At 40.9% G+C, this 16651-nt stretch overlaps 1 protein-coding gene across 4 annotated transcripts in view; it reads left to right on the top strand.

Annotated features, from left to right (window-relative positions):
- ZRANB1 (zinc finger RANBP2-type containing 1) overlaps positions 1-16651 on the top strand; it is a 75437-nt gene that overhangs the window by 38160 nt on the left and 20626 nt on the right. For all 4 annotated transcript variants that reach the window (XM_077822939.1, XM_077822936.1, XM_077822938.1 and 1 more), the window contains 4 exons: positions 5382-5569; positions 7558-7711; positions 9500-9571; positions 10944-11142. In XM_077822939.1, coding sequence (XP_077679065.1) covers positions 5382-5569; positions 7558-7711; positions 9500-9571; positions 10944-11142 — 613 coding nt within the window. The remainder of the gene's footprint in view (positions 1-5381; positions 5570-7557; positions 7712-9499; positions 9572-10943; positions 11143-16651) is intronic.

The following is a 16651-nucleotide window of genomic DNA, read 5'->3' as shown; positions in this document are numbered from 1 at the left end:
AAGTACAGAAACCCTGAACTTGGAAAGCTTTTAGTTTAAATCCTTGCCTAAAGTAGGGTCTTGTCTATGCACAGTCTTGCAGATGTGTCATAAATGTAAAGGGAAGGGTAAACCCCTTTAAAATCCCTCCTGGCCAGAGGAAAAATCCTCTCACGTGTAAAGGGTTAAGAAGCTAACGGTAACCTCGCTGGCATCTGACCAAAATGACCAATGAGGAGACAAGATACTTTCAAAAGCTGGGAGGAGGGAGAGAAACACAGGGTCTGTGTCTGTCGGTATGCTGCTTTGCCGGGGATAGAACAGGAATGGAGTCTTAGAACTTTTAGTAAGTAATCTAGCTGGGTATGCATTAGATTATGATTTCTTTAAATGGCTGAGAAAAGAATTGTGCTGAATAGAATGACTATTTCTGTCTGTGTGTCTTTTTTGTAATTTAAGGTTTTGCCTAGAGGCATTCTCATGTTTTGAATCTAATTACCCTGTAAGGTACCTACCATCCTGATTTTACAGGGGTGATTCCTTTACTTCTATCTACTTCTATTTCTATTAAAAGTCTTCTTGTAAGAAAACTGAATGCTTTTTCATTGTTCTCAGGTCCCAGGGTTTGGGTCTGTGGTCACCTATGCAAATTGGTGAGGATTTTTACCAAACCTTTCCCAGGAAGTGGGGTGCAAGGGTTGGGAGGATTCTGGGGGGAAAGACGTGTCCAAACTGCGTTTCCCAGTAAACCCAGTTAGAGTTTGGTGGTGGCAGTGGTTATTCCAAGGACAAAGGATAAAATTAATTTGTACCTTGGGGAAGTTTTAACCTAAGCGGGTAAAAGTAAGGTTTAGCTTAGGAGGTTTTCATGCAGGTCCCCACATCTGTACCCTAGAGTTCAGAGTGGGGGAGGAACCTTGACAACATGATTAACAAAGTGTTTTTAATCCAGTTTAGTTAGAATGCACGTTTGTGTGTATACATATTAAAGTGCTTTCGTTCAGTTTAGCTTTTTTCCTATTTAAAGTAAAATAAAGATTAATCTACACCAGAAAAACCCATAAACCCACTCTAAGAACTTTATACACAAAATTGTCTTGTTTTTACCATGCCATTATAATTAAAGCAGTTCCGTGTGCTGCCAGTGTGGGCACAGTTTTGCTGATATAAAGATACTGACATCAGTGTAGCTAGTCCCATACATTTAGGAAAATATATTGATACTGTATACCTTTGTATACACATCTTTTGACACTAGAAGTTGTACCCATTTTAATTCTTTTGGTTAAAAACCCAACCCATCCCAGACCAAAATAGTTAAAATAGTACAAAACCAGTGAGTAGACCAGGGGTTAAGGTTAGAACATATTGGCTACATGGCTGCTGACACAATTTTCAACATTATGTTGATTGTTGAAAAAAAATGCTAGTGGGGTGTCTACGCTAGTGCTCTGAGCATTGCTGACATTAGTGGGAAATGTTTTGATAGTTCAATGTAAACAAGATCTAGGGCCCAAAAGAGGTCTTTGATTGAAACTAGGGAAGGCCAGATTTGACATACAAGATAAGTATAAATTACAAAACAAAAAACCGTGTCATGTTACCTTTATATATCATATGGGGTGGGGGGGTGGGCAGTAGCTTAATTTAAAACAAAATAAAGTCCTGTGCAGGTCACCTGGTTTATGGTGCTGACATGCTGGTACAGAGATAATTGCTTCCACTTTTCTTTTTTGCTGTAAAAATCATATTTGTGTCCTGTCTTTTAGTCTAGGAACTAGAAAGTTTGCTTTGTGGTGAAATTTATTCCATGAGCAAAACTAATCTACTTTCTGTAGATAAAATGAGCTACCTACAACATAAACTTAACATTTCTGAAAGCCACTCTTTTCAATAAATAGGCCTGCCATATGCCTGCAATGGACCAGATTTATAAATCTGGGTATGAGCAATTGTTGGCATTTAGGTAAACAGTTGTGAGCATACATTTTGCAGATGACATGTGTAAGTGGACTTCTTGACTTTGTTAGCTTACATAGTAGACGTATTTGGCAAATTGAATGCACTGAACCTAATACTTAAAGGTAGGAATACAAATAAAACTGATACGAAAGACGAAATCAAGGAATTCTCGAAGAAGCTTTGTCTTTGGAGATTCCATGTTGAAAAGGAAGTTATCAAGTGTTATCAGACTTTTTAAAAAAAAAAAAAAAATTCAGACTGATTCAAATGTTATTAAATGAGTTAATATTTGATTTTTGTCTGGATTGTATTTCCATTTTGAGGAATTTTTTCCTGGAGCTGTAGATACATCTGATGATACCAGTTGAATTTGAAATCTCTGCTTGTTAACAGTTGATACTATTCCAACATTAAGTATCTTGGCTCAAGAAAATTTCTTAGAATTGTTGAGTGATCAGACTGAAGACCGGGTTTTCAAATCTAGCAAACCAGGAATTCTGGATTGTGAAGGGAACTTTGGCCTGGTCTACGCTACAGATTTAGGTCGATGCAAGGCAGTTTTCGTTGACCTAACTATGTAAGTGTCTACGCTAAAATTTCACTCCCACCGACATAACTACTCTGCTACACCAACTTAACCACACCTCCACAAGAGACTGTAGTTAGGTCGACACAGTGTCAGTGCAGACACTGTGTTACTTACATTAACTTTTGGCTTTCAGAAGCTGTCCTACAATGACCTGCACTGATAGGAGAGTCAGTACAAGCGCTCGTGGTGAGGATGAGTGCCACCGACACAAGGAGCTTAGTGAGGACACACAAAAACAATTTAATTACTGCAGTGGCTATATGCCGACTAAACTTAGATCAACATAGTTTTGTAGTATAGACATGCCCTCACTGATGAAACTATGGAAGTGCTGCTTCAGCTTGCTTCCAGCTATCTGAGTCTGAGTTTTCAGCGATGATTTCTGTGGAAAACTAAACAGAAATTGTTTAAACTTGGAAAATGACATTGTGGCCTATCAGATGCAACTAAATGTACAACTGTGCAGTTTGAAACCAACTCATTCTTCTCACTAAAATGTTAAGCTGTGTCCAAACTTGCCAAAAAGTCCATATTTTTAACTTTTAGTTTTAAAAACACAGATTGTATAATTAAACTGACTGTAGTTGAATAAAATCACAAAACTGTCCAAACTCTTAATGTCTCTCTTGAATACTAGTGTTCTGAGTCAGTAAAAACAAGTATTTGGTAGTGGAGATCTCCACCATGTTTTAACATATCTGTGAGGGAGCATCAGTACTAAAAAGTTTAGGTACTGCCACTCTAAGGTGCTGCAGCAGCTCCTTCCCCTTGCAGCCACTGAAGCAAAGAGGTTTGGCAGAAGAATGTTGTTTTTGTATTCCTTTCATCATTAAGGTGGATGGAGATCTCCATCTAACCTGTAATAGAGAGAACAAGATTTGGCAGTTGCTGCTTGTCCCCAAGAAGGGATCTTAGAAGTTCCTGGCAGTTGGAAAAGAAATGAATAAGACTCTAGAACAAAAGCAGCAGGGACTACATAGGCTGGTAGGGTGGGGCAACATTTCAAGAATGAACAGGCCAGAGACCCAGGAAGCCACTGGACAGGGTATAAATAGCCACTGCTCTTAATGGTAGTTCTGCAGGACTGTCATATGAGCTTTCACTCCCAGGCTCAAATACAGAAGGAGCTAGTTTTTTAAAAAGGGAAAAAACGTATTGATTTTATATATAATATATATATAATTCTTAAAAGGCAAATGCCTTTCTTATAGTGTGTAGCATGTAACAGCACAAAATGCTATTAATAGCACAAAATGGGTGGTGATACCAGTGTATAAATTCGAGCACATACCGGAGGTGAATCCCAGTTGCTTCATCGCAACAGAATTATTCTAAAACTGACTAGGAAGAAAACGTATGCTTAGCTTCTAGTCAACTGTACCTTTTAAATAATTAAAAAAAACAAAAACAAAACCTGCTTGGGGTAGGGAGAAATTATTCTCTTCCCTAAAGAGTAGAACTTGGGCTATTAGAAAACATGGAGTATGGTATACACCGGGGTGGCCAAACTTACTGACCCTCTGAGCAACATATGACAATCTTCAGAAGTTAGAGAGCCAGGGTGTGCCTGCCAGGACTCAGGGCTTCAGCCCCGTGTGGCTTGCCTGCTAGGGCTAAAGCAGCGTCCCCTCCCTGCACTTCCTAGCTGTTTGCCACTACCTCTTAACGTGGAACTAGCACCTGGGAGCTGCAGGGAGGGGCCACTGAGGGTGGGCCCTGAACCTTTAAATTTCCCCTGCCCCCACTCTCAATAGGTACCAGTTGTCTCTGGCAGAAGCTCCTAATCCCACTGCAGGGTAGGGATGTAAATACTGTTTAAAAAGGAAATGGTTTAAATGATTAAATATTCCATTTAAACGGTTAACCAATTTAAAGGGCTGATCCGGCAGGCTGGGGCCAATCGGGTGGTGGGGCTGGCACAGCTGGGGCAGGGGTTAATGATTAAGGTGGGTTAACCTTTTGCATCCCTACTGCAGGGCAGAAGCCTCAAGTTCTGCACGCCGTCCTCCCCCAGACCCCCATAGGTCGGGGGGAGAGACGGGACTTGTGGGGCTCTGAGAGTTGCACTTTAACTGTAAAAGAGTTCCATGGGGCTCAGCCACAACTGGCATACACGGAAACAAATGCATTTATTTTCATCTTGGTTACTGACAAGTGCCACTGGTTTAAAAAGGGAATATTGTTGTTTAGAAAGGCTGTTCTTGTAAGCACCGAATAAATATTTTATACGAATACTTTTCATGACAGTTGATCAAGGAGTTACAGTAAGTATTAGAAGAGGAATTTAATATGGAATTGCCTTTCTATCTTATATTAGGATGGAATGTCAATTTCACATTAAATTTTCTTCGTGCAAGAGTATTTTCTGTGATAAATGGCAAGATTAAAAAAGTTATGTTTGAAGGAATTTGTCAAAACAAACTTTTGCATATACAGAGTACACTGATTTTTGACAGGCTTTAAGATAAACTGCAGGCAGAATTGTCAAAATACAACTTTCTGCTGAGTGGCCACTTTCATCATCCATAGTCAGATGTAAGGGCTATATACTATATTTAAACCAAGTGTGTCATCTGATGGTCCATAACCACCAAGCCTTACTTGGATCACTGGCTCATACTCTGCCTTGGTGTCCTAGCATATGCTTGCTGGAGCATGGAACTGGTCTGGTGGGTAAGGTAAGTGCAAGACTGCAGAATACTAAAATAAAACCAGCTGTGTGAGCAATTTTGCTTTTGTTCTCAAAGACTAGAGTCCAGTGGGCATAGGGAAACTGTGAAATAAGGTAGTTTGATCCAAAATCACAGCTTCATTTTAGATAATAAAGATGGTGTGCTTTGTGTGTCTTCAGGAGTTGTAGAAGGTGATTTAGCTGCTGTTGAAGCATACAAGTCCTCAGGAGGAGATATTGCACGCCAGCTTACAGCGGATGAAGTACGCCTGCTAAATCGCCCTTCTGCTTTTGATGTGGGATACACACTTGTACATTTGGCTATACGTTTTCAAAGGCAGAATATGCTAGCAATTTTGCTTACAGAGGTGAGTTACTTTGGCCTTTGTTTAGATCAACTAAAGATTTTACATAACCTTATCACAGTTTCCAATTATTGCAGTGCAACTTTCTTTGCTAGGTGATGGAGACCGACAAATGCATGAGTAGCGTCTTTGTGCCTTTTTTCTGTTCGATTTTTCAGAAATAGTTCTCTTAAAACAGCAAGACTGTCATATCCAGATATCTTACAAGTTTCTTGTCAGATATAAGCAGTTTGGTCATACTTCCTGACCTTACTGCAGTGGAAGTAAACAGCTTTGATGCCTCCCGTGCTTTTGTCTGGGGGAAAGGAAATGCCTCTAGAGCAAAACACTTGGAGAAAATTAAAGTGCTGTATCTGAGTGTGCTGAGGAGTTGTAGCAGCTCTTGCTCGAGAGTGCACACAGCGCAGCAGGGGGCAGCGCATGGCAGGAGTAGGCATGCAGCTGCTGCTGTGCCAACTCCACAGGCAGGAGGAGGAGAAATGACTCGACAGGCAGAGGGCAGCAGTGTTGTGGCTTAATCGGGTTTGGAGAAAAACTTGCTCCTCTTTGGGTGGAGTCAGGTTAGGTGGTCTTGAGTCCAAGTTGGACCTAAAAATTAGGCCTGAATAGACGTAGCACAGATGGGTCACATGATATGTGAAGTTCACCTAGAGGCATTGCGTAGATTTACCCTTGTGTACTTTCAAAACTACCTACTTTCAGGGAAGAATCTCTCAGAGCCTCAGTTCGCTCCCCTTCCTGCTTTGAACTGAATCAGGAGTCCATGCAACTTTTAAGGACAATCTAATGAGAAAAATTACTCTTACTGTTGGGTTGGGGGATTAGCTTTTCCCAAGGAAACTAGTGTGTGGGAGAAGGGGGATGAGCTGCATATACAGTTGTATCTAAAGCCTGGGGTTGAGGAACAAAGCAGCAGAAGAGAAGACTAGTGGGAAGTTTTCAGGTAGTTTGAAGAACTGTGTGTATTTGTGTGCAGTTAGTACATGCAGCTGCACATTTTAAGTGGTGAGGGACACATGTAATTGGTTTGATGGATAGATTTAAAACAAAGTTAGCTTCGCTGAAAAATCCTGTATTTTTGATTTTGTCAGCAGCAGTTTTTACCTGCAGTAGTTGTGAAAATGTGTACTGAACCCTAGCAAATAGTAGTAATACTGTTCCCTAGGTTTGTCAGAGTAATTACCACTTTAAAATGCATGTCTTCCAAATATCACTTTAAAATATCTCCATTGTGTAGTCCAGATGTGTACCTGATAATATATGACCTTTATCACCGAATGACTTTTTTCCTGCCATCGATGGCCAGAATCCTTCAGAATTCGTGTGGTCCATGTATAGTCATTTCCTCAGTTATTAGACTTCTGGCAGGTGGGAGGTAAGAAATGGGAAGTTTCCTCAGACAAGCCCATTCAGTATGCGGTATAGAATCCCATGTAACATATGGAAGCAAAGAAGAAATTTACGTGAGGATGCTAAATTGTAATCTGTGCCAATTCATAACATCAGGCTTTTTCCTTCTGTCACCAAGTGGCATCAGAGGTTCTAGTTTGGATCAGCATTTTATGAACCATCATTTTGTTTGCTTCTGTTATCTAATTCTACCCCACCCCTTCAGCCATCTGTTCAGTTTTGGTTCTTGCTGGATTCAATGCTAAGTTATGTGGTGGTCAGTTTAGTACCTGTTAGCTTCATAATGAGTAAGCGGTATTTGCATTCACTCACTTATGATAGCTGTTGACTTATTTGTAATGTCTTTGAGGAGACTGATATTTACGCTCATATGTGACCGCCTTGCATCTGTTTTGATGGGATCACTTTTTCCCTCAGTTGTGTTCATTCCAGATTCCTTCTTTATAAACAACTTTAAACATCTCCCTTATCCCTCTTCTACTCAAAACATTCTATGAAATGTTATCTAATGCCTAACGCTTTTTACTATTTTTGGCTAAATATAAATAGCTATCAGGTGAAATAAGTCTGTTATATTACAGGTATCACAACATGCGGCAAAGTGCATTCCAGCAATGGTGTGTCCAGAGCTTACAGAACAAATCCGGCGTGAAATTGCTGCGTCTCTTCATCAACGAAAGGGAGATTTTGCTTGCTATTTTTTAACTGACCTTGTAACATTTACATTACCTGCAGGTAATTATGAAATGCTCCGCACTTTGTCAATGATGCCTTTGTTACTTTAATTGTGTATGAAACTACCAATACATTTTGTTGCCGCCCCAACCCTCTGCCCCCTTCTGCAATTTTTCTGATATAACTTTTGTTAGCACTTGATACAAAATAGTTCTTAGGCTTTTCCTGGTGATTTTTAAATCTGCAAAGCTCTTCATGTATTTCAGTCCTCGCATTTCTCCTGTGAAATAAACTACTATTGTTCTCAGTTTAGAGAGGGGGAAAATTGAAGCAAAAAGGATGTCTTCACGGAATGAGTCTGTATTAAGGTTGAGGTTGGCGATCAAGTGTGCCTGGTTCTTATTTCGATGCTTAGATGACTAGATTTTTGCATCATTCTGTAGTTCTGTAATTTTAGTGTTCCTTTTGTAAAACAAAAGGTTTGACACACAATGATTGGTTTTGGGACTAAAACTACTATTCAGATGTATCCTGTGTTTTTTTTTTTTTTTTTTTTTTTTCTTATATGGAAATGTTCACGTTACAGTTATCTTCAGTTTATTCTGAGATAGCATGATTGAGAAGAATATAAGCTGTTTGACACCTGAATATTTGTAAAAGTATATTTAGAGATGAGCGTGTCTCAATCTTCTGATTGAGTTCCCGTGACTGAATATTTGATCATAGAATTTTCATTCTAGTTGAATGAAGTGAAGTTTTTGTAATTTATATAGTACAGTATACATAAGCAGTAAAGTCTGTGACAGCATTTTATGTATAGCATTAGTTATAGCCATCATAAAAATGTTCCATTTGAGCTTTCCCCACAAATTTAAGTAAAATCTTGTGTTCCATGATATTATATTATAGACTGGATGGACAGGGAAAAAGGAAACTTAATTATATTGCAGAAACTGGTCCTGGACTTGCTTGCAGTAGGAGATTGTTAGGTATTACTTCTCTACAAATATTAATCCTTTTATAAACGTGGCTTGAAACTGATTATTTTTTATACCATGACCCTGGATTATGAAAGTACAGAGGACATGCTTCCAGGTCTGGCTGTCGTCTCACCTAAAAATGCTCTTGATACAGTAAAAGCTTTGTTATCTGGCATGTTTGGTGGGTGCTGGATTAGTCAAAAATTCCGGTTAACTAAGAGATATACTTACCAATGGAAGGAGGGAGTTTGGATGCGGGAAGGAGCTGGGGATTGGGGCACAGGAAGGGGTGTGAGGCGTGTGCTCTGGGAGGGAGTTTGGGTATGGGAGGGGGGCTTGGGGCAGGGGGTTGGGGCACAGGAGGGGTTTTGGGGTGCCACATCCAGGCACTGCTCACTTTGGGTGGCTCCCCACAAACGCTGACGTGTCCCTGCTGTTCCTAAGCGGAGGCGCAGCCTGGCAGCTCTGCATGCTGCCTCCACCTGCAGGAGCTACGGAGCCAGTGCTCGATGGAAAAACTCTCTTCTCTACTTATTTCTTGCTTTCTCACCTGGTTCCCTACTACACTGATTCCACTAGAGCAGATGATTGATGATCCTTCAGGTGTCCAGAAATCTTGTGTCGGGTGCCTTAGTGCTTTGTACACCATGACCAGCCAGCCTAAAGGATTCTTAGCTTAGTCTGGGATCTGGAGCTTTGGGCCGCACATGGCTGAACGGAAAATAGCAAAGCCTTAAGGAATTAGTGGTGAAGGAGGATAAACAGTAAGAATCAGCTAGTCAATAACTGCGCACATTCCATATATCAGTACTCCTCCATTTTAAAATGTGTTGGTGTTAAGCCATTTTATTCATTGTTCCTTTTCCAGATATTGAAGATTTACCACAAACAGTCCAAGAGAAGTTATTTGATGAAGTACTTGATAGGGATGTTCAGAAGGGTAAGTATATGTGTGTGTGTGGAGAGAGTTAGTTAGTACGTACCATTTTTGCGGATAGCATTTTGGATGTGGATACGAATTTTGTATCTGCACAGGGATCTGGAGCTGTAGCACAGGCTCACCAGGGCAAGTGGAGAGACTCGGGCTCCCCACAGCTGCCAGCATGGCTCTCCCTGACCCATCTCTGCTAGGGGCAGAGGGCGCTTCGGAGCCACGGGCCAGCCGTGATGAGAGCTGGGCGGACAGCTGTGGGGAGCCATGGTGGATCCTCCACCTGCCCTGGGTGAGGGAGCCCAAGAAGCCCCCGGCCTGAGTGTCAGCCCCCAGGCCCTCTGTCCAGGCCAGGTGGAGGGTCTGCCGTGGCTCCCCACAGCTGCCAGTCCGGCTCTTCTCATGGCCGGGCTGTGACTCTAAGGCAAACATTCCCCTCCCCCCCCACCCCCTCTCCCACCCACTGGAGCTGGTTTGCAGAGAGCTGCATGGGGAACTGGCATGGAGTCGCATACCCTCAGCTGGGTGGGGACACAGCCAGGGCCTGTTCTCGGCCTTCCCCAGCACCGCAGGTAGGTGGAGGGTCTGTCACGGCTGCCTGGGCTTTCTAGTTGGGCTCCACGCTGCCCTGTCCCGGGAGGAAGAGGGGCCTTGGGGAGGAGGAAGAGGGGAAAGGGCAGTGGATGGGCAAGGGCCTTGCCCCCCCCCCCCACCCCAAGCCTCAGTTTTGGTGCCACTGGTCATTGCTGTGTGGATCTGCAGATACACGTTTTTTGTTCCATTCAGAGCTCTAGTTATTACAAATAAACCCTGAAGTCTCGTTATCTGCTATTAACGCGATACTTCACTTAGTTTGAAATAATACATGAATTCTATATTTAAAGCAAAATTTTATGCTGGATAGGTTGGCATTTGCAGGCAAATTTCTGCCTTTTTAATATAAAGATTAGAGATTTGACTTTAACATTAGGAGTACTTCTGAAGGGACAGAAAGAAAAAGCGAAGCTGTGGTGCTGGTAAAATTTGTGAAACCTATGAATTTATCGTCTAAACTTCTGAAGGCTCCAAGTCATGAGCTCTTCAGTACTCTCTCCTGTATTTAAATAAAATTGGTGAACAATCTTCCACTTGAGTGGCTCTCTTGAAACAAATTAGGGTTTTTCAGTTTAATGTCTGTTTTTTTATCTACAGTTTTTAGTCTAGGGAGCTCAGCTTTGCCTCTTTAGTGCATCTATTTTTGTAATGTTAAGGTGAATAGATATATGGTAAATTGTTGACTGTATAGTATCTTCTGATAACCAGTTTACCTTAATACAGAATTTCATGTTGAAAAGAGTCTAATTGCAAATAATGTTTACATAGGATTTTTCTTGTATTGCAGAACTAGAAGAGGAATCTCCTATTATAAACTGGTCTTTGGAATTGGGTACGCGTTTGGACAGTAGACTATATGCACTTTGGAATCGGACTGCAGGGGACTGCCTGCTTGATTCAGTACTACAAGCTACCTGGGGCATTTATGACAAGGATTCGGTGCTACGGAAAGCTCTTCATGAAAGTTTACATGACTGTTCACATTGGTAAGCTGGTACATTTCTCATGTTAAGTTCAGGAATATTTTTCCAGTAGCATTGGTTGTAATATAGTGATGAGCTCATGGATTTATGTTTAATTATGTGGAACAAAGGAGATGAATTACAGCACAGTTTAAGTTGTGTGTGTTTAGTTTATCTTTAAAAACCAAAAAAAAACCCCCCAAAAATAAACCAAAACAAAATTTATATATTATGTAAGTCAATTATATTACTAAAAAAAATTCTTGTTTTCAGTGCTTTAAATTCCATACAATGTCCTTAGCACGAGCTGTAGTATGTCGGTTACTGCAGCTTTCAAGTTCTGCATTTGCAGTGTGAAATGTAGTGAGTTTGTTGTTGACCCGTATGTGCTAGTTCTTCATATAGTAACTAAAGTTTTAAGTAACTTAGTTTTTAGTGTGTGGAAAATATGTTAAAATAACATCAGGTTGCAAAGTCAAGAACTCAAAAGTTAGGAAATGTCAAAATTAAAGTTGCTTGTGCAACCTTAACTTGTCCCTCTTGTGCCATATGCATTATCACAGTCACTTTTCCCACAGTTTCCCCATCTCTTTCAGTGCATGGAATGGACCATGCTCGCTGAACGAGGAGCTCTTCAATATCTTGTTTTCTCTTCATTGTTGCATATCTCCCCTCATGCTTGCCTTACTGCATAGTATTCAAACCCTGCTCTGAAAACAGAATTATTAATGTCCTCATGGGCTTTTCTATGGGGCTTATCACTATAAAATCTGAGTGTTTAACAAATGTTAATGAACTTATTTTCATAGCACCACTGTGAGGCCAGGAGGTTGGTGTTAATCCCATTTTACAAATGGGGAGCTAAGGCACAGAGAGATTAAGGTAGAAAGTATCTATCGTTCTAACTGCCCAATTTGAAACACTCAAGACTTGATTTTTCAGAGTACTTAGTATTGTAATAGCATTGCATATGCTTGAAGTCCAGCTCACATTGACTTTAGTTGTAGCTGTGAACGTTCAGCACTTATGCATATCAGATCCCAGGTATCTCAAATTGGGCACCCAGAAAATGAAGAACATTGTTATTGACCCACCTATGAAAATTTTTGGTTTCTATGAGGTCCCTAGCATCACATAAGAACTCCATGTGGCAGAAGCAGGGATAGAATCTAGTTCTCCAGGGCAGCATACACCTGCCTTAGCCATGAGAAAGTTCTCTTCTTGCAGTCCTCTGCCTTATTTGCTTACGTGCCTTCCAAATTCTGTAACAAAGGAAGTAGGAGTCCTACAGGCAAGTTTCCTTTGCTGTACAACCCTGATTCATCCCTAGAGCAAACCTATGCTGCACGCTGAATAGGGCAGGGGTCCTTGAGGGGAAAAAATGTGGTCATGTAACTAAAGACTGTATCATAATATATATATTTTTTTCTCACAGGGGGGCCAAATTAAGGTTGCGTGGACAACCTAATTAATTCTGGCATTTCCTAACTTTTGAGTTCTTGACTTTTCTTTTTTAATAACCTAGGAAATTACATTTTTGAAAACACCCTACATTAAAAAGATTAACAAGCTTATAAACTGAAAAGACAAATTCCATTGTATGGTATTCTGTTGACACCCACCTGGTTCATCATCAGGGTTGAGACGTTTAGATCCAACATACTGACTTCTGCCATTTGAGCTAATGGAGAAACTGATGACAGTAGTAGGTTTTTATCCTCTGTGGACCAGCAGTAGAGGGGGAATGGGATACTTTGCCAGTGGATTTCACAGATATTTACTGACCGCACAGAAGTGGTGAGACTTGGGAAGCAAGGGTTCCATTCCAGGCTCTGGAGAGGTGAATATTCTCTAGTGGGCACAAACTCTTCTGCCTGTTTCCCCACAGGCTTGACCCTTCTGCCCTGTCCCCTAACAACCTGTTGTCCCCCCCTCCCTGTCCCTCCAGTCTTGCGCCTAGCCTCCTTGCCCAGCCATTCTGAGTCTGTCGGCCTGTCTGTCCCCCTAGCTCCTTGTCCAGTCTCTTTCCGTCCCCTGCCACATTGTCTGTCTGTCTGTCTGTCTGTCTGTCTGTCTGTCTGTCTCTTTACCACCCTGTCTTCGTCCCTACATCTTCCTTTTTAGCCATCCAGTCTCTTTCCATCCCTCCCCATTTCCCACCTCTGCTCCCACTCCACCTTCTTGTCCAGCCAATTACAGTTTCCCTTTTCCCCCCTAGACTCCCAGTTTTGTTCAGTCATTGTCCGCCACCCCCTTCCTTGTCCCAGGTTACTCCCCTGGGGTCAACTCTTCTCCCGTCTATTTTTGAATCAGGTAGCTTCCTTCTACATGCTGCTTGGATGCTGGCAGGGGTATAATTGAGATAAAAGGGGAGAGAGCTTCCCCCCTTTCCATTCTGGTACCTGGCCCCAGCCTGGGTGCTGCCTGCAGGAGCCAAGAGCTGCAATTTCAGGGGAAGGCCTGCTTAGCCTCTGTGTGAAGCATTCCTAGTGTGGGCGGTCTTCAGAGTAGCTGTGAAACTAGAGCTAATATCTAGTGAGTATGGATGAACTGTTTTTTGTTGTTGTTTTTTGTCCCCTGCCCTTCCCAATAGCTTGTAATTTAGCCAAATTTGGCTGGATTTTTATGGGAGCAGCACAAGATACATCTACTCCTTGGAGGAATCCTGCACCAAAAAATAAAAAATTCTGTGCAGAACATTTTCAAAATCTGCAAAATTCTGCATATTTTATTTGCAAAATAACAATATTATCACGCCACTTTCAATTATTTTGGTAATTTATTTCAAAATACCTGTCAACAAGTATGTCTATAAGAAAACAGACAGCAAAATAGATTCCGGAAATTTTTTTGACAAATAAATTCCTTACCGGACATGTTAATACAGAACTTTGAGTAATAATTCATTTAAACTATAATATAGAAACATATTTCCTGAACCCCTCACAAGCAGTTCAATGGCTTGGAGTCAGGGGTAACTGAGTTGCTGAGGGAGAGGGAAGTTATTTCTGGGAGTGAACCTGGAGGGATTGCTGGCTGGGTGTGGGTGGGAGAAGTATGGAAAAGGTTTTTCTGTGGGGGGTGGGAAGGAGGGATTGTCAGGGAGTATGGGAGCCTCCCCATGCAGATCCTGGCTGGGAGAGGCTAGGGGTCAGTCAGTCAGGCACATCTTCCCTCACCCCGTGTGTCCCTGCATCCCCTCCCTTGCCCCTGTGTGCACCCCCCCTCCCATTCAGCCCTTGCTCCGGTCTGTCTCCCCACTAGCCCTTCTGAACCCCTGTTTGGCCCGGTCTGTCTCTCCCTTCCCCCCCGCTCTCCCAATCCGATGCCTCCTTGCCCTTGAGGTATGCAACCTCTTCTCACTCTCCCTATTGGTTGCTGACTGCTACAGCCAATGAGCTATCTGCCTCTGTTCTGGTGCCCCAGATGGGCAAAAGGCATAACTGTAGAGCCTCTCTGGCAGAATGTGTTTTCTGTAATCTTTTTTTGTGTTTCACTCGATCTTCTCAGAGAAAAAGTTGCCAGAATTTTTTAACATGGCAAAACAAGATATTTTTCCCCAGCCTCATTTTTGGAAATGGCTGAATTGTTCTTAGCCAACATTTTCCAAACTAATTCAGCAAGAGGAAGACATGGAAAAATTCCACCCCGGTGGTTAGTTTCATGAAGTTATAAGTAACTGAAAATAGGGGCTTAGAATGAGAAATTTTGGACAACTTTTAATAGGTGGTGCAATCTGGCCTTTAATAACATGGCCAGATCTGGTCTGTAGACTGTAGTTTGCTTGGTGATTCATTTTACATTTCTGCTTCGTACTGGGGAAAATCCAGATGCTGAAAGGTTTTTGATCCAGGTCATTATCATTGCTTTCATTCATTTTTAGTAGTATGTAGAAGCTAATGTGAATGTATTGGAAGATTTTGAAAAATATGGTAATAGCTTCTAGAAATATTGGTGAAACTGGGCTTGAGTATAATTCATCAGTAACTTTTGCAAGCACTTTCATAACTTTCTAATGTTGTTTTGTGATCTTTGATCTTAGAGACTTCAAATAATCCCTCCATAAATTATGAAAGCTTGTATTTTCCAGGAAGGAAATAAGTGTTGCCTATATATATATAATAAATATTGTTGTGTCAGTGCTTGTATAGAGTTATTGCTCAGATACATGTTTGTAAATTAACAAAGGCTTGTAGAAAAAAATAAAGATTTACTGAATATTAGTATTGCAAGCTTATTAAATGAGCTTTGTTCTTGAGATATTTAGAATTTTGAAACCATACTTCTATCTCTTTAAAGTTCTATATTCAGAAACCTTGTATTTGTGTGGAAGACTTGCTTTACTGCAACTACTTCATATAGCCAGTTACTGTATAGTGGAGATTTGACTACTAGCATATGAATGTCCCTGTAGTGAAATTGGGTGGTGTGTGTACTCATTGTTGTCTTTTATGTTTAAATTTTAAGGTAATCTTGCATCATCATATTTAAGACACCCAAGCATCATCTTTCCCCAACCCACGCTGCTTCATTTCCAAGAATAGACTGATTTTTTTTAAATACTAGCTTCAGGGTCTTTGCTAACCTTTGCTTGTTTAATGAATTAAAAAAAACATATTTATGTAAAGATTGAGTAGTCATTGAGGGGCACAGAAGGAGAAAATTTCGAAACCATCCTCCAGTGTTCTCAGTTGCTGTTTTACTTGGGGTACTACATTTTTAGTCAGTATTCAGGAGTGCAAGTACGCCAAAAGAAGTTGCTGAAGGGGAAACAGTAAATGTAATAATTGGATTTGAATAAAAGCATATGGTAGTTGCACAAAACTTATTCAGAATTAATTCAGATTGTCTTGGATACCTTCAAGTAGAGTGAAACTGGCTAAAGAATGCTAAACCAAATATTATAGTAAACATCATAACATGGAGTTAATAAGATATGGCTAGCAGAGTATGAGTCCAGTTGTTTATATTTTCATTAATGACCAAGAAGAGGGAGTAAACCGTATATTGCAAGTGAATATGCATCAAGTTGAGAGAGTTAATACTTGTGAGGATATCAAACAACAGAGAAAACTAGAGATTAGACATATGAACAGAATATAATTTGTTGTGGCGGGGCGGAAACTGCGAATCTAATGAAACCTGGGAAATATAATCCAAAAACTGAAAAGTAGTAATATCCAAGTTTGAGGGTGATGTTGGACAGCAGACTAGACAAAAAGGTGCCAGTATTATGACACAACAAAAAAAATATGGGCTGCTTATACATAGGCAATCTATTAAATGAGGAGGTTAAAGTCCCTCAATACATTTGTGCAGGTCTGGTATAAATATTACTTGGAGATACTTCAGAAATATACTGACAAATTAGGAGGAATTGAGAGGAGAACTAAAAAAATGAGTGAGTGGCTGAAGAGAATATCAAGTTAAACATACGTGGCTTGTTTAGAGGCCAGCATCAGTTAAATTCTGCAGAAGTGGTGTCGACCCTGAAATCAGCAGCAATACTGAGGTAACTAAAGGTGCTGAAGTG

The sequence above is a fragment of the Eretmochelys imbricata genome, chromosome 7, assembly GCF_965152235.1.
Source record: "Eretmochelys imbricata isolate rEreImb1 chromosome 7, rEreImb1.hap1, whole genome shotgun sequence".
Classification (NCBI taxonomy): domain Eukaryota; kingdom Metazoa; phylum Chordata; order Testudines; family Cheloniidae; genus Eretmochelys; species Eretmochelys imbricata.
This window is presented reverse-complemented; position numbering and strand designations above follow the sequence as displayed.